Source organism: Vulpes vulpes, chromosome 16 (genome assembly GCF_048418805.1).
Source record: "Vulpes vulpes isolate BD-2025 chromosome 16, VulVul3, whole genome shotgun sequence".
NCBI lineage: Eukaryota > Metazoa > Chordata > Mammalia > Carnivora > Canidae > Vulpes > Vulpes vulpes.
Genome location: NC_132795.1, coordinates 53,140,493 through 53,167,389, shown reverse-complemented (window position 1 = coordinate 53,167,389; position 26,897 = coordinate 53,140,493). Strand labels below are relative to the sequence as shown.

The following is a 26,897-nucleotide window of genomic DNA, read 5'->3' as shown; positions in this document are numbered from 1 at the left end:
ACTGCATCTTGTTACAGCATACCTCCTGACGGGGACGGCAAGGCACCACTTGATTACTACTAGGTGTGGCTGGAGTTCAGGTTCCTTGCTTGAGGTCTGCTGACACCCAGGGTGGGGCAGGGGGGTGCCTCATTTCTCCTATGGCCCCCACTGACATGGAGTTCTAGCTCACCGCTTGGCCTTCTCAGATGCCACCCCAACAGGAATTTTGGGATACCCCCAGGACAGCTTAGCGAGGATGGAAGCCTAGGCTCCCAACTTGGCTTATGTTGGTCAAGTCAGGGTGGTTTCTTCTGTGGTTCGGCTGGAGTTAGTCTTGCTAAGTTCTTCCTTTTCTGGCCCTTATTTGGGGCTTTGTCTGCCTTTTCAGCAACGTGAAGCAAAAAGAAAACTCAGGGAGCCCAATGTAATTCCTTGGGTCCCGGAGTCTCCGGGTCCCCAGCCAGTCTACCTTCTCTCCACCGTTCAGTCTTAGGTTTTATATAAAATCTCTAGGGTTCTATTTAGTGGATAGGGATTAAGTACTTCCATTCCACCTTCCCAGAAGAGGATTGTTCCACTTACACCGTAATAAACAATATGAAAATACAAAATGGTAAAGCCACCGTGGAAACTGGAATAGCAACTCCTCACATTACAAATAGGTATTACCATATGATTTAGCAATTCCTAATCTGAGTATGGACCCCCCCCTCCCCCGAAATTGAAAACATGGTCTTTTCTTTTTTGAAAGAATCTTAAGCAGAGTCCATGCCCAGCGTGGAGTGTGATTCAGGGCTTGATCCCACAACCCTGAGAGCATGACCTCAACTGAAATGGAAGTCGGATGCTTAACCCATTGAGCTACCCAGGTGCCCCTAAAAGCAGGGTCTTAGATCTGGACACCTGTGTTGACAGCATTATTCACAACAGCTAAAACATGGAAGCAATCTGATTGCCTGTCTACAGAGGGACAAGTAAAATGTGGCATACACATACAATGTAGTATTCAACTTGGAAAAGAAAAATGATGTATGTTACATGGAAGAAGCTTAAGGACATGATGCTGAATGAAATAAGCCAGTCAGAAAAAGACAAATATTGTAGGATTCTTCTTCTAGGAGTAATCAAAATCTTAGAAAGTATAATGATGGTTGCCAGGGTCTGGGGGAGGGGAGAATGTGGAGTTGTTGAATGGAAACAGCATTTCAGATCTACAGGATGAAGGGTATGGGGATGGATGGTGGTGAGCTGTACAATGTGACTACTGTCACTGAAGAGCACACTTAAAACACAGTTAAGATGGTAAATTTTATGTGTATTTTACCACATACACAAAAACCATCAACAAATTAATTTTTCTAATGCATAATTGATCTAAGAGATAAGTTTCACCCATGAATCGGACTTCTTCAACCAGGGCAACATTCAGGCTCTCCTGTTCCTCACGAACAGACCTAATTCTATGTTGGAGTGGACCATATTTAATACCCAGTGAGGCAACTGAGGCCCAGAACGTACCAAGTTACTGTGCCAGGTACTTCACAGACATCAATGCTCACATCCTCAGCTGTGGGGACCGGGATTCAGCAAGCCCTGTGAGCAAATGCCCCAAGGTCATAGCTGGTAAGCAGTAAAGCAGAGGCAAATTCCTGTTTTCTAGTGCCGAGTCCCACAAGGCTACTCAGAATCCTTTAAGAAAGAGCAGCTCAAAGGTAGGAATAACAAATATTTATTCAGAAATGGGTAAGTAACATATAGTCTCCTCCATCCCTTCATGTCTCTTCCTCTCCTTTTGAACAAGAGATACACACGAGGAACGTGGAGGGGTGGGAGGTGGAGAGGGACACGAGGATTGGCCCACCACCTTCTCTTCCATTTTCCATGATGACACCCTGTAGAGCAGGGCAGGCAAACAGGCTCCAACCTGCAATGTACCATATGGCTATGCAGAGGACAGGGTCTGGATGGCCAGAGGGTTGCAGCTGGGCTCAGTGAACTGTGATAGCCAGAGCAGCCTGGCACGGGGCTGGGGGACGGGAGAGAGGGGAGGGTAAAGCCATGCAGGCAGGAGGATATTCACCATCCCTACTTGAAGCAGAGTCCAAGCAGTGATCCAACTGTCCCTAGTACCTGAAAAAACAGGTCCTACTGCCTTGTGGGTGTTCTTGTGGAAGAAGAAGGGGAAGGTGTAGGAGGAATGTTTTCCGGCTGCTGAGAAGTAAGTTTGCACCCATTCAAAGGGGGAAAAGGGAAAAAGGGAACAAAAGCAGCATTCTTTAAAGAACCAGAAGGTGGAGCACCATCAGGTACTTTCCGTGGACTGAGCAACTTTCCAAAGCCTGAGCAACCTCAGACCTTGAGGACTGGGCGGTGTTCAAAGCCTGGGTCCTTCCTGCTTAAACAGAACTCTGAAACATGAGTTTCCAGATGTGTCTTCCCTGGACTGGCCTCAAGCAGGCCACAAAAGGCTGTGACTCAAGTCCCCTCTATTTCCTAGACTTCTGCCTTTCACAGTGCTTGCTGCTGCTTCGGTAGAGATCCCCGAGCCTGCTGCCCAACTCGCTCCGGCTCTGCCAGCCTGGATTCCTTCTGCAGTCCCAACAACGTGGCAGGAGCCTGAGTGCAGTGGAGCCAAGCAGTCTGGTATGCAGGGGCCACCCGTGGTGGCTACAGTTCTGCCCAAACACCTGGAACCATTATGAGGGGAGAGCCTAGCAGCTCACCTGGGAGGTCGGCTCTGCTCTCTCCACTCCCTCCCTACCACCCAGCACTCTCTTCGCACTTTGCTTCCAAGGCAGGGGAAGACCCCTCTGGTCAAGGATAGATGTGTCAGTCAACACTGGGAACAGCACCCCTTGGTGGCAGTTGGATCTGTGCCTCTCTCAGCATTCCTATTGTCCTGTAGGCACGAGGCCAGAAACAAAGAGGGAGGAAGTCAACATCTCCCATTCAAATAATCCCACAGGCCCTCAGAGTCACAGAATAGGCAGACCTTTAAAAAAAAAAAATAAATTCAACTAGCAGAGAGTTGGCATTTGAGGAGCGCCATGCCAGGTGAGAATGGGAGGGCTGATGGTGCACGCCCCTCCTGGTACTGAGACCCAGAAGGTTGAGAGCTGGGCTAGGGCACACAGCAGAACCCAGGGAGAGGGAAATGTGAACGTGAGAGCTGATGGCCCAGGCCCTCTCAGATAACCTGGCAGCCAGGGATGCTCTTTCCAGCAGAGCGGCAGCCCCATGCTGCCCTTGCCACGTGTGCCCAGACCACACTGTCTAGAGCCAGTCGTGGCAAGAGGACAAGAGGGCTGTGGCCTGATCCCCACCCAGGCCACCTGCAATGATCAGGTAGGTGAGCGGCACAGCTCTCACACTGACCTGGCTTCCCCTAGGAGAGCAGGGGCTCCCATTCCCTACTTCGTTTAAAAGTTTAAAAAAAGAGAAAGGGGAGGCAGCTCTTCACCTCCCAGAGAAAAGTGTCCTTCACAGAGGCCCCAGCCCTGCATTCCATGGGGCCCCCAAAAAGCCAGCCAGAGAACTGAGGGTACCATTTTCAGACAAGAAATCTGCTTGGGGCTGAGATTAGGGGGGAGGGATGCTCTGGGCAACACGAGCCTACCTTGGTGAGGAGGTGGAGGGAGAAGACACAGACTACAGGAAATGTTAACGTACAGAAGAGCACAGGGTAGGACACAAAACAGAGAGGTGGGTCCCGTCCAGTGAGGAAGCTCTCTACCCCTGGCGGCCCTTCCCACGCTCAGGGCCTTCCAGTCCGACGGCCCATTGGTCACAAGCTTTGCTTTAGGAAACAGAGCCACCCTCCTCTGCCCCTGCTTCTGGCTGCCTCACTTCCCTGCTCAAAGTTTGATTTTGAATTCTGTGGGCTGCGTAGTCACAGAGGCCCCTGAAGACTTGAAGAGCGCTTTCAGGATGGTGTCGGGGTCCACTTCGGCAGGAGGGTTAGAGGAGGCAGTGGAGTTCACCCTGCGAGGCAGCTCGCTCTCCTTTTTCACTGAGGGGCTGTCACTCAGCCGTCTGTGGAGAGCAGAGAAGAGTCAAAATCCTTGTCAGTTTTCCCTCAGATGGGGAGGGAACTCACTGTTTACTAAGTTTGTTAGGAAAGTTAGGTGCTGAACAGAATGCTTTCTGTGCTCTGTACTCCTTGATCTCATTACATTCTATAGCAAATCTATCATTTTTGGATTTGCTGATGACAAAATCGAAATGCAGCCTGTTGTGATCTGGGGTTTTAAGAAATGCTGCAGGCCCTTCAGAGACAGTCACTTACACATCAGCGAATTATGTATTTTGAGAAGTCTTGAAGTAAAGAAGTCAACTTTGCTGTTTAGCCCAATGGCTCCCAAACGTATTAGGTCATAAAACCCCTATTTTCCAGAATACAACTTATTCTTGCACCATAGCTTAACAAACTTGTCCAAATCACACAATTCAATATCTGAGGTTCAAATTCTGGCTTTTCTAAATTTCAAACTCAGCCTGCCCCTCCCACCGTGGCAAGTCTAATATCTTCCTGAGGTTTTGTCTCCTTGTCTATAAAATGATGTCCTGCCAATCTATAGTTTATGCATCTCAGCCTCAAAACCCCCCAGTCCTGGGTCAGGCACGTATGCGTAGGCACGTGTCCTAAAACAAGGGCTGGCACTGTGCACCACCTCCATCAGAGCCCATGAGGTGGTTTTCCATTCACTGGGACGGTACACACAGCTGGCTGCTCTCCCACCTCCGTCACAGGACTTTCTACATCATAAAGCTGAGCATGGGGTCCATCCCCCATGAAAATGACCACCACTCTGTACAAAGTTCAGCAGCCCAACGCCCATCCGCCCACAGCGCAGAAGAAACGGAGAGGGAAGCGGTGCTGCAGACACGATCCCTGCAGGATCAAGAGCCAACCACACAGCATAAACCTGGAGAAGAGCTCCGCCCGGTCCCCAGCACCTTCAGGACTTACAGCAGGATGGGCTGGTCTGAGGTGATAACGTTGCCATTCATGTGAAGGTTGCATTTCATTGGTTGCCCTGAAAAACCAACAAGGAAAGGGCTCTGCAAGACGAAAGGACAAGAGCTGCCCACTCCATCACCAAGGATCAACACCCTACTCTGGCAGCTCTGGCTCCACGACGGAAGACAGGGGTGCCAGGCTTTGGGGATCCCAGGGCATGAGGTCCCCACAAAAGAGCACGTGGCAACAGACCTCGCTTTGAGCAGGAGGTGAGAGCTGAAGGGAGAACTCTCTCTAAACCCATTTATGAAGTAGTAAAGGAAAATGTTTATGTGGTGAAACTAAGTAAAAAAAGACTTCAAAAGCAAATGTACAGACTTCCACTTTGTCCGTGAAGGATTAACTGCTCCAAAACCGCACTGCTCCTCTACACAGCATGTGAGAAGCACAGCAACCGCAGCACACAAGAGGGAGGGAGAGGGATAGAACCACAGAGGGGAACACTTCTACTACCTCCCTGGAATTAAATTAGTATTTATCTGAAAGAGATTCTGGTAAACTACAACATACACTGTGAACCCTGGAGCAGCCGTTACAGTAGTGACTCAAAACATATAGTGAAAAAAATCTTTCAGAAAGGGCCTAAAATGTCATGCTAGAAAATATTCATGTCATGCAAAAAAAAAAAAAAAAGTAAGTGCTACATTACATGGGAATGGATTAAATAATCCAAAAGGCAGAGATGGTCAAACTAGATTAAAGAAAAGATAGATCCAACAATATGCTATCTATAGGAGACACACCTTAGATTCAAAGATATAAAATGGTTGAAAGTAAAAGGATGAAAAAAGATATATCACCCAAACAGCAGCCCTAAGAAAGCTGAAGTAGCTATACTAATATAAAACAAAATACTTTAAAAAAAGCTACATAGAGACAAAGAGGGTCATTATTTTGTTTTATAAGATTTTATTATTTGAGAGAGAGCATGTGTTATGCACACAGGTGAGTAGAGGGGCAAGAGGAAAGAAGAGGAAGAAAGAATCATAAGCCAACTCCACGAAAAGCTCAGAGCCCAATGAACCTGACCCCTGACCTTGAGATCATGTCCTGAGCCAAAACCAAGAGTCAGATGCTTAACTGAGTCACCCAGGGGCCCTGAGAAAGAGTGTCATTTTATAATGATAAAAGGGCCAATCCAGGAAAAAAGCAATTATAAACATACATACAACTAACATATACGTATATAACCATATGCAACTAACATCAGACCCTCAAACACACAAAGCAAAACTCACACAAGTGAAAAAAGTAAACAATCAGTTGATGATTTCAATACTTCGCTTTCAGTAATGGCAAGAAGAGCCAGTCAGAAGACCAACAAGGAAACAGAAGATTCAAACATTATAAACTAGACCTCACAGATACCTACCAGCAGCAAAATACATGTTTTCTTTAAACACTAATGGAACAGAAGGAAATTTGGCAAATTCACAAAAACATGGAAATTAAACAGTTCTAAATAATCAACAGGTCAAAGAAGAAATCACAAGGGAATTCAGAAAATACTTTGAGATGAATGAAAATAAAGACACAACATACTAAAATTCATGGGATGCAGCTAAAGCACTGCTTAGGGAAAAATGAATAGCTGTAAATGCATAGATCAAAAAAAGGGAAAAGACAACAGAATGAGAAAATACTGGCAAATCAGTTATCTGATAAGAGATGATTTAAGTATAAAGAATTCTTAGGGCAGCCCTGGTGGCCCAATAGTTTAGCGCCACCTTCAGCCCAGGGCGTGATCCTGGGGACCCGGGATCGAGTCCTGCATCGGGCTCCCTGCATGGAGCCTGCTTCTCCCTCTGCCTGTGTCTCTGCCTCTCTCTCTCTGTCTCTCATGAATAAGTAACTAAAATCTTAAAAAAAAAATTCTTAAAAATAATTTTTTTTAAACTCAAAAGGTGGGCAAATATTGGGGTGCCTAGGTGGCTCAGTTGGTTAACTGTCTGCCTTTGGCTTGGGTCGTGATCCCAGGGTTCTGGGATTGAGCCCTGCCTCAGGCTCCCGGCTCAGTGGGATCTGTTTCTCCCTCCCCCTCTGTGTGCTCACTCTCCCTAATAAATAAATAAATCTTAAAAAAAAAAAAATGTGGGCAAATAGTCTGAATAGACATTTCTCCAAGATATACAAATGGTGAATATGCACAGGAAAAGATACTCAACATCATTCACCAACAGGGAAATGCAAATCAAAACTCTGTGTTACATTAGTCTCTGCATCTCTAGCACAGGTCCCCGGTCCACAAGTGTACTCAATAAACACTGAAAGGACTAACCAGTGGACAAATGGGACACAGCAGACAGTTTCTCTCCACAGGCTATCCTGATATAAATAATGTGACTCTGAGCTCAGTAAAATCAGTAGCTTGCTCCCCAGGAGCAGAGCTCACCCAGGTGCTAACAGTTAGACAAGGCTTCAGGCCTTTGAGGAAACTGGCCCAGAAATAATGAGACCAACATCTGGAAGGAGACGGCTAGGACTTCTGGCTTCCCCAGCAACACCTCTAAGAGAACCACCCATGGAGAAATGGTGTTCTCTGCTCGCTAAACTGAAGTCCTAGGACTGGGTGAAAACCCAAGGTCCTGTAAAACCGGCAGCTCAGGGAACTGCACATCTGTGTGTGCTCTTTGTGCAAGGGAAACCCCGGAGGGAGGAATGCATCAGGAGTCCTTCCACTCATCTCAGAGGAAAGCTTGCTCAGAAGGCCTGATGCCGGGTAGTGAGCCGTGGGCAGTGGGAAGGGGAAGTGGCTGGTTTCTCCTTGACTTACCATCCAAACACCTGTTGTTATACTTCTTATATGCAGTAATGGCATCATCCTTCTTCACAAAGACCACCTCTGCTACCCCAGGATGGACCAGCCGAGCCCTTTTGAGGGCTCCACACACACAGAAAAGCTCCTGCAAAGAATAAGATGGGTGAGGGCTGTAGAAGAATCTGGAACCATTACCCTGCCTGCCTGCCATCTACACACTCAGAGAGGGCTCTGGGTAGACTGGTGGCTACACTCCAGCTGAACATGCTCAGCGCCCAGGATTTGGGGAGGTGCCGGTCTGGGCGGTATCCTTGGGACATCCAGAGGCCTCTCCAAGTGGGACCAGATGAGGGAGCAAGCTGAGCTGGCAGTAGGACACAGGTCTGGGCTTATAAGCCTTGAAGTCCCTGTGTCCTTCAGCCAGGCACCCCCAAAGTCTTCCTGCTTTGGTACCCACTTTCTCAACAAGGGAAACAGAGAATTTCTCTGCGGGCCCTGTCATGCAAAGGAACGTGTAGCTCATCAAAGGCAGTGGTAAATATGTCACGAGGGAATCTGCAAGTTATTTAACTTCTCTGACCATGAGTTTTCTCTTCTGGGGGGAAAAAAAAAGAAAAGGAATGGTTTCACCTTCCTCCCAGGGTTGCTGAAAAGTCATTTTTTAGTGCAGTGCTCTCTGTACATGTGTATGACTATCATCCTCATGTCCCCTGATAACCTCCCTGGCCCTGCCTTGTTTTCCAGGGCAGGAGGTAATGCCAGAGAAGGAAGACAATGAGGAGATGGATCACAAAGGCTGACTAGAAACCCATGCCATTTCTTCATTTGTGACTCCCTTTACCAGGTTGTTATGAGGACAGAATGGTTTCTGAGAAGGTCACTGAAACAATCTGCCAAAACCAAGATATGGAACTGAATACTAAGTGTGATCCCAATTTTATTACTACTGTTCTCTAAACATTATCCACATAGGTAAAGAAGGGACGGTGGCTATTACTGGTGTCCACTCTGAATGGTGGTCAGTTCCCACTACTCTGTATTTTCAAAGATCTTGCATACAAATTACCTGCCACATAATAAGTACTCAATAAACAGTAGCTACTACTACTTTTATAATCAGGAAAAAACTTTGTTTTAATTCTCTATTAATTTGCCAAGTATTAGACAAAGGAGGCTACAATTTCCATTGTGTGTACCATTTCCTGGTGAGCCTGCTTCTCAAAGCTATCACACAGCACTCGTGTTTCATAGTTAAAACCTGAAACGTCAAACTTGGTGGCCATTATGGGCTGTTAAAGAACTTGAAACTCAGTTGAGAGAGAGGCTGGAATGCAGCTGCATTTCTTCTATGATTCAACAGCTCCGAGTTAAAAGGGTATGTAGATTTTTAAACTAAGAGTGTTATTTAAAAAACAAAAAAACAAAAACAAGGTGGAAGAGAAGTCCTGGCTACATCCTTACCAGGCTCAGGGTAAGGGCAGGACAGAACAGACCAGGCCAATCCAGAAGGGCCAATCACCAGATAACACCAATCTGTCTCACTGCTTTTACTTTGGAATCATGAAAACCCCTAGAGGAAGCAGAAGTTCCAAAGACCCACAGGAAAATAAGAACAATGGGGCTGTAAGCCATGGGACTAGAGGATCCCAGTCCAGACCCATCCAGCATAATGCCCTGGCCCTGGCTCAGAAGCTGCAAAGAACAGTTAACACAGCCAGCCTGACTGCTATCTTTTAAAAGACCTGCTTCCAAGGCTGGATCTTGGCTGGTGGCTGGGAAACTGGAATTGGGGAAAGCTCCCACCACCCTAATTGATAAGAGTGGCTCACTGAGTATAAACTGTGCAAATGTGGTTTATGCTGAACACCTGCTTTTCCTCCTGGCAGTCTGGAATGCTGGTATGCATGGGCAAAGGATGCCTACGCGACGGGTTCCTGGTAAAAACCCTGGGCACTGAGTCTGTAACGAGCTCCCTGGTTTCATGCGTCACAGCTTGTTGCTGGGGGAATAAAGTACATTCCGTGTGACTCGATTCAGGAGGAATCCAGAAAGTTGCACCTAGATTCCCCCAGCCTCTGCTCCATAAACCTTTCCCTTTGCTGATTTTGCTATATCCTGTAATAAGCCTTAGCCCTGACATGACTCTATGAGGAGCCCTGTGAGTCTTAGAGAGTGAACCTGGGGGTGGTCTTGGGGTCCCTTGACACAGAAGTGGTTTGAATCTAAAGTTCTGGCAGGACATAATACTCACCACAATGTCTTCTTCGGTGACTCGAGGGTGCAGATTGTTTACGGTCATCTTGGTGCCTTCCAAGGGGCTGAGGACAGGCTGTCAGAGGAGACAGTTCCCAGAATCAGACAATAGCTGTGGGTTCAGCAGCAGCATGCACTTCCAGCCAGTGACCAGAAGGCCCAGAGAAAAGCCTCCTGGAGAGCCTGTCACAATCATGCCCCACCACTATGCCTCTGAGCCTCTGCATGGAATGCCAATCACATTTCAAGACCCATCCAACTCAGGTGACACTTTCTCCTTAAAGCCTTTCCGGCCTGCCCTGTAGAATCAAATGCTCCTTCCTCAGTACTCCCAGCTGCTCTTCTCTGGGCAGACCTCTGTTCTATCACCAAAACTGCTCTATTTGCAGCTGTTTCCCACAATGGCCCAGAAACATTTGAGGGCAGGGGTCACGGAGTCTTGGCGCACTCATTTGTAAAATGGCGGTGGCAATGCGCACCTCCCGGATGTGAGGACTCCACAGAGTACACATGATACACTGCCCACCCAGCACAGGCTGACTCTCAATGGATGCAGTCACTTCCACTCCTTCACATTCACCTCACCTCAGCAGGCGGCAGCTCTTTGGGGGGCTCCTCCTTGTTCACTAGTGTCCGAGACATGCTGGTCAAGGCTTTTGTCCGAACAGAGGAGGGGAGGGCAGGAGCTGTGTAAGCATCATTCTGAACCACTTTGGTGAGAGGGAGGGCCTTGGACATGGAGAACTTGGAACTGCTCAGCCCGGCCTAAACAAAGAGGCGGACAAGAATCTGAAAAGCTAGAGAAGGCGAGAGAGAAGCCCTATGTGGCTGGCAACCGCCACCCCCAAGGCTTCCAAACTCCCCAATTCCATTAGAGATTTGAAGCCAAAAAAGCCACCAGTGACTTCCCCCAAGGAAGAGGTGGGAGGGGAGATATGCAGTCTGCCCAACATGTTTATAGAAGTCACTCTCCAAAAAAAAAAAAAAAGTCACTCTCCAGTACATGAAGCCCTTCGTGAGAAACTTCCACGCAGGTCTGGCCTGGAGCCACAGGTCTACCCATACCATTTAGATTTTATGAAACCCCTACAATCTGGGACTAATCAGACGGCCAAAAGCTTAGAGTCAAGTTCATTCTCAGATATGACAGAAGCATATGCTTCTATCACAATGGGCTAATAACCATCAGTTCTGAGCTGGCCAGGCACAAGAACCCACTCTTCAGAAAGGTAGACTCCCAGCTTCTTGGCCATTTCTGCCACACAGAAGCACCATGCACAGCCCTGGCCTTATCAGCTCCCAGACTGTGAAGGACATGCTGGCAGAGACAACACGTGCAGACCAGCAGAAACAGTTCTTCAGGACGCCTGGGTGGCTCAGTGGTTGGGCGCCTGCCTTTGCTCAGGTTGTGATCCCCGGATCCAGGATCGAGTCCCGCATCGGGCTCCCCACGAGAAGCCTGCTTCTCCCTCTGCTTATGTCTCTGCCTCTCCTCTCAATCTGTGTCTCTCATGAATAAATAAATAAATCTTAAAAAAAAAAAAAGAAACAGTTACTCCTTCTCCTGCTGCCCCTAACTGGGGATGTGGTCCCTTGGAAATGTAAACCAGGAAACTCCTTGACGTTAATGTGTCAGAGGCAAAAGATGTCCGAGGCAAAAGTAGCAGGTGGCCTTGCTGACTTAAGACAGAACTTGCCAGGTACTGACTCTGGAAGAAGGAAGGGATGCAGCAGCCAGAGAGGCAGAGTGTGGGGCAGGGGTGATTCACCAGCTTCTCTGAATCAAATGAAATGTCCTCCTCATGCTGGACCCCACATTTCTCAAGCTGCTTTCTGAATATTGACAGCCAGTGGAGTATGACAGATGCGGCCAGGGAGGCAGACGGCATGAGCTGGATTGACTCAGATCCACTATCTGTAAGCTGAGAGATTCTGAGCATATTTCACCCCCCTGTGCCTGCTCCCTCTCCTGAAAAATAGGACTACTGGCCCAGAGCTGCTGACCATGGAGGGAAGGGGAACGTGCAGAATTTCCTGCCAGAGGAGAGGAAACAGGATCCCCTCCTCTGGCATCTCCCATTGCCCCTGAAGTGTCTCCAGCAGCAAGTGGAGGCTGCAGCTAGCAGCCTCAGGACACCACAGGCTACCTACAGGCTAGCTGTGGCACCTTGGACATAGCACTGGATGCCCTGGTCTCAGTATTTATAAAACCAGGGATGAGATTAGTGCCAACTCTGAAAATCTCATGAAACAAACGCAGACTTGTGAACTGAAAGGCCGTACTCTCCACCACCTCTCCCATCCACCTGACCAGATACACATGGTGAGCGCAGCAAAAACATAAAATGCCTTACCACGTGGTGGAGAAAGCTGCCTGAGGCTGCGAATTTCATCTGTTTACTAGGAATGGGAGCTACGGAGTCATCATCTTCCTCCAAATCATATACATTCTAAAAGAAAGAAAAAAGAAAAAGCTGGGACGCTTGGGGTAGCTCAGCGGTTGAGCATCTGCCTTTGGCTCAGGGCATGACGCCGGGTCCTGGGATCAAGTCCTGCACTGGGCTCCATGAGAAGAGCCTGCTTCTCTCTCTAGGTCTCTGCTTCTGTGTCTTACATGAATAAAATAAAATAAAATCTTAAAAAAAAAAAAAAGGAATAACATTAAAAACAAAAAGAAAGCTAATGTGGCCTTAGGCTCTCAAAGGACATTTGGAGCAAGAACAGCAAACTATGTGGAGCTGGTTGGTGGAGGGAGAAGTGGGTGGAGGGAAAGGACCGGGGGACACTGGCCTGGGAGTCAAAGCCTGACAGGCCGGCTCTCCACCCACAAGGGCCTAACAAAAGTGCTGCAACCTCCAGGTTCATAAGAATTATCTTCCCACAAGTGGGCAACACCTAGAAAAACCTTAAAACAGGTGTTTACAATCTTGGGTTTAGAAAGTCCATCCTAGGCTGTCCGGCCTACATAAATAAATCCAAACTCTAGAAAGAGCTTTAGCCACAAAGATATTCGCAGGGTTTCTAACAGTGAAAATTATAGGAGAATGGCTTTTAAAAACTGGAACATCAATTCAATGCATTATGCAGTTATTAAAAATGTTTACAGTGAATGTGAATCACAGAAGTGCTTGAGCTATACAGTGAAAACAGAAGGACACAAAATTAGATAATAATACACACACAACTACAAGTAGGCATTAACTCAACAATAATGACACTTAAAAAACCAAAAACCCAGGAAGGAGCCAGGGCAGCATTTCAACAGCAGCTGGCTTTGGAGAGAAGGAGCACAAGAATTCTTTTTTCCTTTTTACTTTCTCGATTTTACAAATGTTCTATATTAAGCACATACTGAGCTTTTCTTTCTTTCTTTCTTTTTTTTGGGGGGGCACATACTATTTTAAAAGTAGAAGACTTCCAATTTGCCTCTCTGCCTCTTACATACTCACCTCCTCCCTATTGTAAGAGGTATTTTTTAAAAAAGATTTTATTTATTTATTCATGAGAGACAGAGAGAGAGAGAGACACAGAGAGAGAGGCAGACACAGGCAGAAGGAGCAGCAGACCCCACACAGGAAGCCCAATGTGGGACTCAATCCCGGGAACCCAGGATCATGCCCTGGGCCGAAGGCAGGTGCTAAACCGCTGAGCCTCCCCGGTATCCCCGGTATTTTTTTTAAACTCATAAATTGCAGGGGCGCCTGGGTGGCTCAGTAGGTTGTGTCTGACTCTTGCTTTTAGCTCAGAGTCAATGGGCTCCTGTGCTTGGTGGGAGTCTTCTTGAGTTCTCTCTCTCTCACACTCTCTCCCCCTCTGCCCCTACTCCACTCACTCTCTTTGAAATAAATAAATCTTTGAAAAAATAAAAATAAATAAAACTCAGAAATTGCCAAAAACCAAATGTAGTTCCTCTAATTCTTCACACCAGAAACCTTGGGCTAAGCTCGGTTAATCCGCCCAGCAGAGGTCTCCAGAACCTATGCACGTGTACACCTACACACATGCACATGTAGGTGCGTGCTCACTCTCTCACCTGTTTGGCTGGGTGGTTATTGACCACATTGATCCTCATTCCAGCAGGATGGGTGTGGAGTGGTGCCATGGCTTTCTGCTGTGGAACCTAGAAACACACAGAGACCATAATTTTTCCCATGGGGTCCACGTCTGTTCTGCAGTAGTAAGGAATCACTGAACTTGAAATACGGTGGCACTCAGTTGTGGTCTGTGGGAAAAGCCCTCCAGAGTGCCTCATGCCCGAAGCAGGAGTCACAGAAAGCCTAATGGTCTTGCTCCATGAGCCTGGCTCAATACATGTTCGCAGCTGCTGCTGTTCCTGTTACCAGAGTTGCTATGAAGACGAAATATTGTCTTCATTCCCTCTGGCAGCTGTGCAAGTGGCCAGGGCACTGGATGGGGAGCCAGGTCTGACTAGGCTCCTACCCTGGTACTCCTACTGCACAATGATTCTCATCTCTGAGACCAAGAGTCTTCTTTTATAAAACTGTGGTAATGATCCCAGAGTCACAGTGAGAGAGAAATAAAGTTCTATGTGTTAAGTGCTGGCCGCACAACACACACCCCACAAGTGTTCCATCCTCTCCCCTCTTTTCCCTCCCTCACTAGCTCACTGGAGAAAGTCACTGACTTTTCCTGGAGTCCCCTTTCTTCTCCACAATACTAGATGAAAACCTTGCCTCCCCTCCTCCATATGGTTACTATATAAACCATTGGGAGAACTGTCATTTTGCCCAAACTCTCCTGGCCCCCACTCCCTGCCTGAATCTGCGGTTGTTGCTGGCTCCCCAGGAATACATGGCAAGAGCCACACTTACCTGGATGGTTTTGGTGAGCTTCAGGGCAGGGGTCACTGTCCCAATGGGTGGGCTCAGGAAGGTGGCTGGGGAACTCCGTTTCAAGCTGATCTTCTCCCGGGCATCGGCCACCTGCCGGGGCTTCTGGGGCGCCGTGACCTGTTGCTTACGGGAGTTTAGCATCTCTCGGGCGTCTTGCACTTTCCCTTTGATCCGGAACCGAGCATCTTTCTGCAAAAGTTTTTCCCGGGCATCCTGGACTCCTAGCTTGAGTCGGGCATCGGAGAGGCCAATCTTCTGCCGGGCATCAAACCTCTGCTGGAAGGTGGCTGTGCGTGCTGGCTGGCCAAGAAGGCCCTGCTGGATCCCAACACGAGATCGAACACCCCCGACTCCTGGTCTGGCATTGAGACTGCAAGCAAAAAATTGCAATATGAAGTGGATCTGGGTTATCGATGGTAGCTGATCCGAAGGAAGTTGAGCCCTTGTAATACTGGGAATGGGGGGCAGGGGAGCTCCTGGAGAAACCAGAAATCAGCTCACTCTCTGAAACAAACTTATATTGCAACTTCTTTCCTAGTTTACGGCTTTTCACTTTGCCTTGCAAATAAAATTAGGAAGAAGGGCCTAGTGGTTTCTATCACTTAGGTAAGATTGTTTTGCTCCCTAGATCAGGCGCTCTGAGATAACATCAGGGACAGTAACCTCCAAATGATGTTAGCCACAAGGAAAAAAAAAAAAGCATATCTCCCAAATACCCTAACCTTCAATTTCCAAAGCTCTTCCACAGCCATGCTCCTAGTCACCCCCCTCAGTACCCTGTGATGTGGACTCAACAACTTGGAGAGGCAACAATTAATAAAGGGTCCCCAAGCCTGCCCCTGGCAAACCCAGGCCTCCGGTGCCAGCCGATGCCCTCCTGGGCTGGGAGCAGGAGCTAGCTCCATAACAGACTGAAGACACAAAGACTTGGTAGAAAAGAAAAAGAGCCACTGTCCAAACTGTTTCCATTCACAACACTGTGACACCAAATGTGTGGGTGTTTTCCTTACTTCAACCGTTCTTGAACTCTCTAGACACCAACCAGGTGTCCTCCAATTCAGTTCTGACACTACCTACCCAGAGTCAGGGCACAACCCCTAGGTTAGGGGCTCAGTCCCATGAAAATGCCCTCACTTCAGATGCCAGTCCCAAATCCTGGGCTTTTCACACTTGGACAGACCAGGTAGAGGTGAGGGGACCCACACCCCCACCTCAAGTCTGAGAATTTGCTAGAATGGCTCATAGAACACAGCAAAAGCAGTTTACTTACTATTATTAATTATAAATGATACAATTCAGAAACAGCCAAATAGAAGAGACACATAAAGTATATGGGAAGGGATGTGGAGTTTCCATGTCCACTTTGGGTGTACCACCCTCCGAGCACACAGACATGTTCACCAACCCAGAAGCTCCCCAAATTCCACTGTGTAGGGATTTTTATGGAGGTTTCATTATGTAGTAAGCAAGGTTGACTGTATCATTGGCCAATGGAGACTAACTCAATCTCCAGCTCCCGCCCCTCCCTAGAGGGGAGTGAGGTAGGGCTCCAAGTTCTAACTAATCATGCCTAGGTCTTTCTGGCAACTAGCCCCCATCCTGTAGCTAGCCAGGGGCCCATCAACCATCACCTCATTAGAACAGAAGGTGCTCCTACTACCCTTGTAACTCAGGAAACTCCCTAGAGTTTTAGGAACTACATGCCAGGAACCAGGGACAAGGCCAAATATGCGTTTATCACACTTAGGAACAAGAACGTCAAATTCAGAAACCGTTAAGATTGGAAATGAACTAAACTCCATTAAACAGGCCCCATTTCCTTGGGGGTTCCTCTACTGGCCGTTCAGTGGCTTGTGAGGAAGGCGAAGACGCTTCCAAGTACAACCCTTGAAGTCCTTCCTGGGGTCTGCCAGTGGCTACCTCACTCCACCTGCCCACCGCACCACGAGGCCTCTCTACTTCAGCCACCGTCACCACTACTCAGGCAGCGGGTGCCCTGCCCAGGACTTCCAGCTCCCAAGGCAACATCTCCTCTTTGGGAAACCCTCCCTCTCTGATTCTTTGAAGACAACCCTCCTTTATGCCTAGAACACATCTGCTTGTTTTCTCTTCCCCACTGGACTGGGAGGGGGAGAATGGGGCTCATTCTGTTTCAGGGCCCAGCGCTTTATAAGTGGTGTTGCACCCTGGCTGAGCATTAGAAACTCCTGTGGAATTACTTAAAAACACAGCTGTCCAGATCCCACCGCACAGCTACCGAATCCAAAAGCTGGTGAAGGCCTGGGCATCTGCATCTTTGACTCCATCAGTGACCCTGGATTATGGCAGTGTTCACCATCTCCCACCTGGTGTTAGAAGGCAAAACCCCACCAAACAAACAGGTTCCTATACAGTTTCCCACAATTGTGTCCAGCTCTCCTGGGAGGCCTCCTATACAGCAGGCCAGTGAGTGAGTGTTCCTACTGCCTCACCCTTCCCCAACCGACTGGAGGAGACTGCCCACGGGCTCCTGTAATGACAGCAGGAGCATACCCAAGGTACCAGCACAGGCAAATGTGACCTCCATCTTATTATCCTTAGACCAGTGGAAACACCTGCTGCCTCCAGTATGCCAGAAAACTGCCCAAGGCAGTGATGCACGTACCATTTTTCTTTGAAAAATGGCAAATTACTTTAGGACTTAAATACTTTCCAGTGGGTCCACACAAGAACCAGGTGGAAGAGAGAGGGAAAGTCAGATTAGGTGAGGGTGAGAGGCCCTGCTTGTTGGTCCCTGTCCTATTTTCTCCTGTAAAGAAAGGAGGGAGGGAAGCAAGGCCAAAAGGAATGGAGTGTTTAAAGAGGCCCCAATCAGGGAGAGAAATAGGTGCGTGTGGCAGACAGCACCCGCCCACCACTGGAGTGTCCGCCCTCAGTTTCATGGTCTAAAAGGCCTTGGCGATGGTGGGGCTATGCTTTGTGGTTGTGCTGAAACCCAGAGCTACTTGAGGGACCCCTGGAATTTATGGAAGGCACACAAACTTCCTAATCAAGCCCTACCCCCCAGGACCCACTGACAGGTGAGGTAATCCCACTGGTTTGGTTTTTTTAATGTTTCCTGCTCCCTACATCTGTTGATGATACCCATCAAAGAAAAGCAACAGGCTATCAGTTCAGACCAGAAGTTACTACTGAAGGCCTCCTACTCATAAAATAGGGAAAGATTTTGATCAACATTTATTGTCCAGATCCAGATGAAACCGGCATTGGCAGAAAGCACTCCAGATAAAACTGTTCATCTACTACGCATGGGACCTCTCTGAAGCCAGAGGCCTTGGGTTGGGAAATCCAGTCACCAAAAAGAGTACGGTGAGAAGCACTCCTGCTGTAAGAGGAAGGCTCTGGGGACGCCACAAACTAGACACCTGTACGGTGGTGAGAAGGCTTAGACCCGGCCCAGTGTGCTCAGGAAGAGGTCATGTGAACGACGCCTACTATAGCCCAGAGCTTGCAGCCTCCTGGCTCTCGCAGCTCTGCTGGGGTGCCTCCTGCCCTCAAGAGCATTCCCTCACTTGTCCCCTACCAGCTTCCACAGCCCGAGGCACCCTCCTTGGGGCAGTGGAGCCCTGGACACAATGCAGCTGAGGCACTTACTGTGCTGAATCAGGAGGATCTGTTTCCAAGCCCACACCTCCTGCAGGACCAGGAGCCTCTTAGGGGTACACCCTGCATCTTCTCGCCTGGGTCAACCCTGTACCAGCCAGATGAAAAAAAGGCTCGAAGAACTTTCTGGTCCTGAGAGCCCACCAAGTGCCAGGGACCCTACAGGGACCCCAGACATTCTCCTTTCACCCTGAGAGAATGAGGTTGTTATTCACAGATGACAGGGTCCTGCTGAAGGATGCACTGGACTTCCCTGAAACTAGTTAGAGCACCAAAAATGAAGCATGAGTCAAAAGTAAAGACCAGAACTTGAGAGGCACCTGGGTGGCTTAGTTGGTTGAGCATCTGCCTTTGGCTCAGATCATGATCTCCAGGTCCTCGGATCAAGCCCCACATTGGGCTCCCTGCTCAGTGGGAGCCTGTTTCTCCCTCTCCCTTTGCCCCTGATCCTGCTCATGTGTTGTCTCTGTCTCAAATAAATGATAAAATCTTAAAAAAAAAAAAAAAAAAAAGACCAGAACTTGAAGAGTTAATGAGGCATACTGTCCCCAGGCTAAGGAAGAGCTTAGGACTCCAGTCACGTCCAGGGCCACAGCACATACTCCAGTAACCAGAGGGTGAGTGCACACACTTGGGATGGCCCAGTGTGCTCAGTCGGGACCCACACACCAGACCACTTGTGTGGCAAGAAAGATCACTGAGATGCCTTGTGCTGGTCTTTTGAATCTCTCTGAACAGTACAACAGGTCCATCTGGGAGAGGGAGGGGACGTGGCTGGGGATGGAGGAGCATGAGTTAAGTTACTTCCCCTCAATTTGTGGCATTCAGTTCCCTGGTTACACCAGTTCTTTCAACTCCTTTCATGAACAGCTTTCGGGGCTTCAGTGTTCAGGCTTTTTATAATCACTGCTCCTCCTCTTGCATGAAAAGACGGCTATTCATCCCAGCAGGCAGCAGTGCTGGGTACAAGGCAGGCATTAGTCATCAGGAATTTTTCAAATAAACACTCCTGCTAGGAGTGGGTCTCCAAAACACAGAGTCCATGGTGTTACCCTCCTGTTCCAAGAACTGCTGAGGGCTTCCTAACAAAGCCCAGCCCCTCAGCAGAGCCTCTGGACTGGCCCCAGTTCCTGCCTGCAGCCTCACCTCCCACTGCACACTATCTGATGTTCCTGAAACACATTCTGCACTTTGGGCCTCAGTAAATGTTTGGGAGAAGGGTGGGGGAGGTTTGGAGTAAGGCTCTGGCTTGCCCCACCCTGCCACACTGAAACAATGTACCCACCCTAGTTCCAGGGCCCTACTAGGTACTCCATGAGGTCCTGGGAAGGGCACGCTGGGGGTGACAGGGCCAATGTCCCCACTGGAACCTCAGTGCTTTCTGCCACACCCCGACCAGAGCTGGCTCTGGACAGATGTCCAGACCAAAGGATCCAGGCCCATAAAGGGGAACCTTGGTTTATTAGTAGAAGGTGGATTTTGATGCATAGGGTCTCTGGGTTAGAATTGTGTGTGCTGAGGTCACCTTTACATGGAGAAAACACGGTTTAGTTCTGTTATGGAGAATCAATCCTGAATTAGGCGCTTTGCAGACACAGAGAAACAGGATAGCATCCCCTTACCCCCCAAGAAAGTCTTGTGCAAATGTTTTGTTTTAGATCCTTTTTTTTTTTTTTTTTTTAAGATTTCTATTTTTTTATTCATGAGAGACACACAGAGAGAGAAAGAGGCAGGGACACCGGCAGAGGGAGAAGCAGGCTCCTCACAAGGAGCTCGATGCGGGACTTGATCCCAGGACTCTGGGATCACGCCCTGAGCCGAAGGCAGACAGATGCTCAATTCCTGAGCTACCAGGCCTCCCTTAAATCTATTTCTTCCCCTCCATGTTACATAATAACTAATTTTCCTCCCCTTTGTTTTAGGTCTACATTTCTTTTATCTTATTTCAACAAGCAAACAAGCAATAAGTATCAGGACCAGAGCCCTAGCCTGAACTGAAAAGCTGACCGACCTCCTTCTCCACAGCTCCAAGAACTCCCCAGACAGGGCATCTGGGCCAGAGCTGCTCAGGGCAGCACATGCCCAACCTTTCCACTGCAACGGCCTGCCGCCTTTCATGAACATTCTCTAACCAGAAGGTGGCAGTGGACAATTATCTTCTAAGAGCTAAACTAATCAAACCAGGGCGGGCAACTCTGCAAACTTGACCAGCAGCAGTACGCTCATGTTTTAAGGAAAACACCAACAAGAACAGGCCCGCATTGCAGTTGGTGCCGCGAGCTGTCCAGGGGAGACTCCTCCATAGGTCTTGGGCAACCAAAGTCACCAAAGTCAAGGGGTGCATGGTGAGGGACAGCGCCTCACCATGGCTGAGTGAAGTATCACGCAAAACTCTTTCTCTATTTGCAGGTTAATCAGGGAAATCTTTTTTTTTTTTTTTAAGACTTTATTACTTATTCATGAGAGACACAGAGAGGGGGCGGGGAGCAGAGACACAGGCAGAGGGAGAAGCAGGCTCCATGCAGGGAGCCGGATGTGGGACTCGATCCTGGATCTCCAGGATCAGGCCCTGGGCTGAAGGTGGTGCTAAACTGCTGAGCCACCCAGGCTTCCCCAGGGAAATCTTTTGATAAGATTAATTCAGGACCCTGGTAATAATGGTAATGACCCCTTTCTAGGCTTACAAGGTGTGATGAACACAAAACAGAATGGCTGCACTAAAGAACAAGCACATTCCATGACCTGTGGGGAAACACGTTATTTACACTTCCACAGGTTCATTCTTTCCTTTCCTTTTTTTTTTTTTTTTTTTAATTCATGAGAGACAGAGAGAAAGGCAGAGACATAGGTAGAGGGGAGACTAATGTGGGACTTGATCCTGGGACCCTGAGCTGAAGGCAGATGCTCAACCACTGAGCCATCCAGGCATACCTACACTTCTACAGGTTCTTGTGCTATTTCCACTAAGAGGAAGAGTTTTTGGAGATAATCACTGGCTCTACTTAAATTATCAGGCACAAAGTTTTTCCTGGGATCTCCATGCAATGCCATCCCACAGTTCCCAGGAAGGAAGAATTCTTCCAGGAAGCATGTAGGACAATATAGTTACTGAACGAAACGACATTTGTTCACTGCCATTAGCTGAGACCTTTCAGTTCTTGACAGGGATGCCCTAGATGTAGTTCACTGGCTTTGCAAGGTAAAAAAAAAAAAAAAAAAACAAAACAAAACAAAAAAACAAAAAAAAAGTTTTTAAAAGATTTATTCATTCACAAAAGACACAGACAAAGAGGTACACAGGAAGAGTTGGAGAAGCAAGCTCCCCATAGGGACTTGATGCCAGGACCCCAGGATCACACCCTGAGCCTAAGGCAGATGCTGAGACACTCAGGTGCCCAAAACTGAAGTTTCTACCAGGTTTAATCCAAATACAGCACGTAGGCCAAACTAGCATGTAGACAGCTCTAGTCTCTGCACAATCCCCCAATCCAATCGTTGTGTAAGAGCACAGTAATATTCTCACATATTCTTACACAAAACTGGAAAGTTACTTTATTTAAAAGCCTTCGGTAATGATGATTAGAGCTAACATTAATTGAACACTTAAAACCATCAGATACTTTCAAAGTACTCTACATTAGCAATCACCTAATAAATATCTATATCTTATAAATAAGAGATATGGAATGGTTAAGTAACCTAAGATCACGTGGAAAGTGAGAGAAGGGAATCGAAATCTTAGTTTGACTCTAGGGCTTCAACACTAACCTAATGTTCCCCATCGCGGGGGAGGGGTTGGGCTTCTCCTCCTTTAAAGGGAAGATCCACAATAATTGCTATCATTTGCTGAACACTTACTACCTGGTGCAAACTTTATTTATTTATTTTTCTGGTGCAAACTTTAAAATGTACATTTTTATATTTTCATACCTAACCTTCTCAACAACCTGCCAGAAACCATTACTACAAATGAGGAAACGTCCCAGCTCTGAAGTCATCTTGCCAGGGTGGCACAGAACCCAACAACAGGCCCACCAGGGCACCAGGTCGGCCTGGTGGCTCAGTGCCCGGTCATCCCACGGATCCTCACCCAATGCCCAACACCAGACTCTGCACACATCAGAGCCAACAAAGTACAGACCCAACAGACAGTACAGACCGTCTGCAGTCAGGAACAGAGGGGGGTGACTGCAGAAAGGGCACGTCCTGGGTAGCTGGTTCATTCAGCCACTGTCCATCAAACTGATGAAACTCAGTCTTAGAAGTGGCCAGAGGACCCAGCACCAATTCCACACCAGTTACCAGCGGGAAGACCTAGGAGAGAGCTACTCAGAGAGCAGCTGAGCAAATTAACGGTTCCTGTGTGCCTGTTATGAACCAGAAGCCAGGTGCAGAGCTGGCTGGTGAACTACGCGGTGGCGGCAGGTGCAGTGGATGTGTGCAGGGGGCTGGGGGCGGTGGGGATGCACTTGTTAGCCAAGGAGAGGATCTACTTTCTAACCACCGCAGGCGGGAGGTATTAACAAGCATCTACTCAGTGAATGACTTTCGATCCGAGAAGACCGTGTCTAACATTTTTACAGGCAGTTTACAAGGACATGTGAACTACTGCACGTATGCTGGAGAACTGCTGGCCGCAGTCCCACTTCAAACAGGTGAGAGCTGGAGCTCATTAAAGGCTGGAAATGACGGACAACGTTTAAGGGTCCGGAGCAACTTCCGGGCACCTCATCGCAAACCATCTCCGCACTCGGAGCCACAACAGTCTTCTCCGACAACCATCAAGAAGCTCTAAACTCCGGGCCCACCTGTTTTTTGTTTTTTTTTTCTTGCCCAAGCCCGAGGCCAACTCAGCCAGCTCCTAAAAGGCACGCAGCCCCCCAACTTTCAGGGGGACGAACTCTTCGTGGCCTCGGGTTAAGTCCCTCTACCTCTCCCGGCCTCAAGCTCGCCATCTGCAAAATGGACAAATATGGATACGGTACGGGGCCGGTGCGGTTGCGAAAGGGGGCAAAACGGGACGGTGGCTGCACGAAAGCGCTCAGGGGACTTGAGCGCCGCACGAGCGAGGCGGGGGTTAACGCGGGCGGCGGGGCCGGGGAGCGCACGCAGGGCCTGCGAGCTGAGGTCTGGGTCGCAGCCTCGCCGGCAGCAGATCGGCGGAGCCTGAGCGGGTCACTTCCCCGCTAAACTTCGGCCGTCCTAACCCCAAGGCCGCGCGGAGATCGAGGAGCAGCGCGGCGCCCAGGGCCAGTCTCCCCCGCGGACCGGGCGGCCCCGGGAGACCCCGCGAGCCCTCCCCCCGCCCCGGGCGCCCCGGCCCCCCCGACCCCGCCGCCCCCGCCGCCCCGGCCCCGCCGGCCTCCCCGGAGCGACGGCGCTCCCAGCCAGTGTGGACCGCCCGGCGGCCGGGCCCGCGGAGGCGGCGGGGCCGGGCCAATGAGGAGCGCGGCTGCGGCAGGGGGCGGGCGCACACGGCGCTGCGCTTCGCTCCCGGGCCGCTCCCTCCCCCGCCCCGAGCCCCGCTAGGCCACGGGCCCTGAGCACCGGAGGGAGAAAGGGCCGCTCACCGCCCCTTCGTCGCAGCCCCGCGCTTCCGGATGAGCTCGTCCAGGGAGATGTCCGCCATCTTGCGCCGCCGAGCGAACCGCGAGCAGCTGAGACTCCCCCAGCCCTCGAGCCCGCCCCTTCGGCCGCTACGGAGCAACGAGCCGCTTCCGGCGTCCGGCCGACGAACTCTCGCGACAGCTCAAACCAAGACAAGAACCGGAAGGGGCGGGGAGCTCCCCGTGAGCCTTTGCGACGCCAGCTGCTTATCTGCATACGGGGGGGTCGGAGTACCTACGGTTCCCGGTTCTCCCCAGACGAAGAAATAAAATGGAGAGTGACATAAAAAATTAACTAAGTGAATGAGACGAACTGCGAAGGGACTGGGCTCTTGGTTTAACGGTCGCTCTGCTACTCACCGTAGGGCTAATGAGAAGGGGATTCATTACCCAGCGAGTAACACGTGTAGCTCTTTATGCCTTAAACTTATGAGTAAGGAAAATAACGATTCGGGGTGACGCCCGAATCCTCACTGCTAATGTGAGACGAATTTTTGAGCGGGTAAAGGTCGCCCCTGAGGTGACCCGCCTACTTTGCGGGATGCCTGGGAGCCGCGATCTGCCCGGCCCCCCCCTACCCTGAAAGAGCAGACGAGCGGCGCGGTGGGCAGGCGGGCTGGGGAGGCTCCAAGTCTTCCTATGGGGCCGGCGCACCTGCCTTACCGGATCTTTCGCGGTTTCTGGGCATGGGGGGGGGCTTGTTTTGTTTTTGTATCTTTTTTGTTGTTTTTAAGAGGTTTTGTTTATTCCTGAAAGACAAGAGAGAGGCAGGCACCCACCGGAGCCCTACGTGGGACTGGATCCCAGGACCCCGAGATCAGGACCTGAGCCTAGCGAGACGCTCAGCCACGGGGCCCCCCAGGCGTCCCATTTCCGGACGTTTTGCAATTTATGGTGCATGAAAATAAAAGTCGCTTTTCACGTCTGGCCCCCTTGAGCCTTAGGCCGATGACCTCGCCCAGTTCTCTGAAACTGTCCCCCGTCATTACAAGGGTTAAGGCCAGCCGCTGCTCTGGGTGACAGCCGCAGCTGCCGGTGTGGCTGCTCACTGGCCGGAGCTGCAGGACCGCCTGGGTCCCGTCCCAGCAGCCGCGCTTCCCGGCGGCTTGACTCTCACCGTGCAAATCGTCCCGATCTTCCCGATGATCTAGAAAACCGGGCGAATGACAGGTCGTTGGGAGGAGGAAATAGACGTTACAATCCATGGGTGGAATTGCCTGGTCTGTGATGGCAGCCCCAGGCCCCAGCACTGTAAGCTTGGCGCGAGCTACATGTTTGCTGCATCAATCGATTAAAAAAAGGGGGGAATACACGTAGGGCGCTGTGCCCTGTGAGTTATTCCTATTATTAATTTCTTTTTTTTTTATTTTTTTATGATAGTCACAGAGAGAGAGAGAGAGAGAGGCAGAGAGGCAGAGACACAGGCAGAGAAGCAGGCTCCGTGCACCGGGAACCCGATGTGGGATTCGATCCCGGGTCTCCAGGATCGCGCCCTGGGCCAAAGGCAGGCGCCAAACCGCTGCGCCACCCAGGGATCCCCTATTATTAATTTCTAAGTGCAGTGATGCCCGCGGAGTTCATGTACTGTTGACAGGCCGCACCTGGTTAAAGGTCTGGCAGCAGAAGGTGTGCGGGGCCAGAGCTGGCAAAGCCAGCGGGGCTGGGCCGGGCCCCAGACCGAGGAAGGGAGTCGGGGTCCCACCTGCCAAGCGGCGATTGGGTGCTGGCTGGCCCTCCTCAGCCGTCAGACGGGACCGCTAGCCCCTCCCTTCCTCCTTCTCTCCTTCCGTCCCGGAAGTGCAGGGTGGGGGACGACGACACAGGGACCAGCTTGGGCCTCAGCACCCTCCCCTCCCCTGGACCGCGCAGGGCAGGTGCAGAAGAACGTGGAAGGGGCCATGGGACCCCAGGGGTTAAAGCCCTGTCACGCCTTAAATGCAATGTAAAAAAAAAAAGTGATCTAAAGGTTATTTTTCAAGCTAGTTCAGTGAGGTCATTAGCTGAGGTCAGCTGTCATCGAGGTGACCTTCCCTTGGAGGCATTTCATAAGGTGTAGAGCTTTGTAGGGTGCTGATTGTCTGGAGGACGGGGATATGGAATCTGGTCATGCGAGGGTGGGGACAGGGATGTGTCGATCCTGAGGCAAGGGCCCTCCCCATGCCTGCAACACTCCCATGTTCCGGGAGGGATGAAGAGCATCACACTCCCAGGCAGGGCTTCCCCCATATCTTGTATGGACACGTAGGACTTTTGGCTCAGGGCGAGCAAACATGGAATTGCTGGGAATGTACTGGGTCCTGCTTTGTTTGGAAATAGACCAAGGATTGTGCCCTGCCTGGGAAAACCGCATCCCTGTGGGCAGAGACTGGGAGTCAGGCTGCATCTGGGGCTGTGACTGTCCAGGGACCCCTGCCCACCCCCCTTCTGGGGACTTCGGCCACCCTGAAATGTGTATCCTTTTATAAATTCCTTTCCTTTCTTGCTCTAATATGATTGGAGTTTTGTGTTTTTTGTTTGAAGATTTATATATATATATAGAGAGAGCACAAGAATTGGGGGGGGGGGGGCAGAGGGAGGAGACAGAAACACAAGCAGACTGCGCTGAGATGGAGCCAGACATGGGACTCAATCTCATGACCCTGAGATCAGACCTGAGCTGAATCGGGACTTAACTGGCTGAGCCACCCAGGTTCAGGCGCCCCAATTTTTAAAAATTCTATATGCAAGCTCATAATATTACCTGTGAATCCACTTCAGGAGGCTCAAGAGGGTGTTATAAATGT

General features: G+C 49.7%; 1 protein-coding gene and 1 non-coding gene across 3 annotated transcripts; one reads left to right on the top strand and one right to left on the bottom strand.

The window, feature by feature from the left end:
* Positions 1 to 1,695: 1,695 nt before the first annotated feature.
* On the bottom strand, positions 1,696 to 24,269 carry POLDIP3 (DNA polymerase delta interacting protein 3). 2 transcript variants are annotated; one of them, XM_026017324.2, is made up of 9 exons: positions 24,079 to 24,269; positions 14,846 to 15,236; positions 14,047 to 14,133; positions 12,368 to 12,463; positions 10,599 to 10,778; positions 10,012 to 10,089; positions 7,776 to 7,905; positions 4,952 to 5,018; positions 1,696 to 4,014 (listed from the first exon to the last, which is right to left on the bottom strand). In XM_026017324.2, exons 1-9 carry the CDS (start codon positions 24,135 to 24,137, stop codon positions 3,837 to 3,839), a joined length of 1,266 nt encoding a protein of 421 aa, XP_025873109.1. In that variant the 5' UTR covers positions 24,138 to 24,269; the 3' UTR covers positions 1,696 to 3,836. The 2 variants fall into 2 exon arrangements, with proteins under 2 accessions (XP_025873109.1, XP_025873110.1); XM_026017325.2 differs by lacking the exon at positions 12,368 to 12,463 and having other exon boundaries at positions 24,079 to 24,211.
* A 261-nt stretch (positions 24,270 to 24,530) lies between these two features.
* Positions 24,531 to 24,680, top strand: LOC112934093 (U12 minor spliceosomal RNA). The gene has a single exon (XR_003237816.1). It is a non-coding gene; the product is annotated as a U12 minor spliceosomal RNA (small nuclear RNA).
* Positions 24,681 to 26,897: the final 2,217 nt, after the last annotated feature.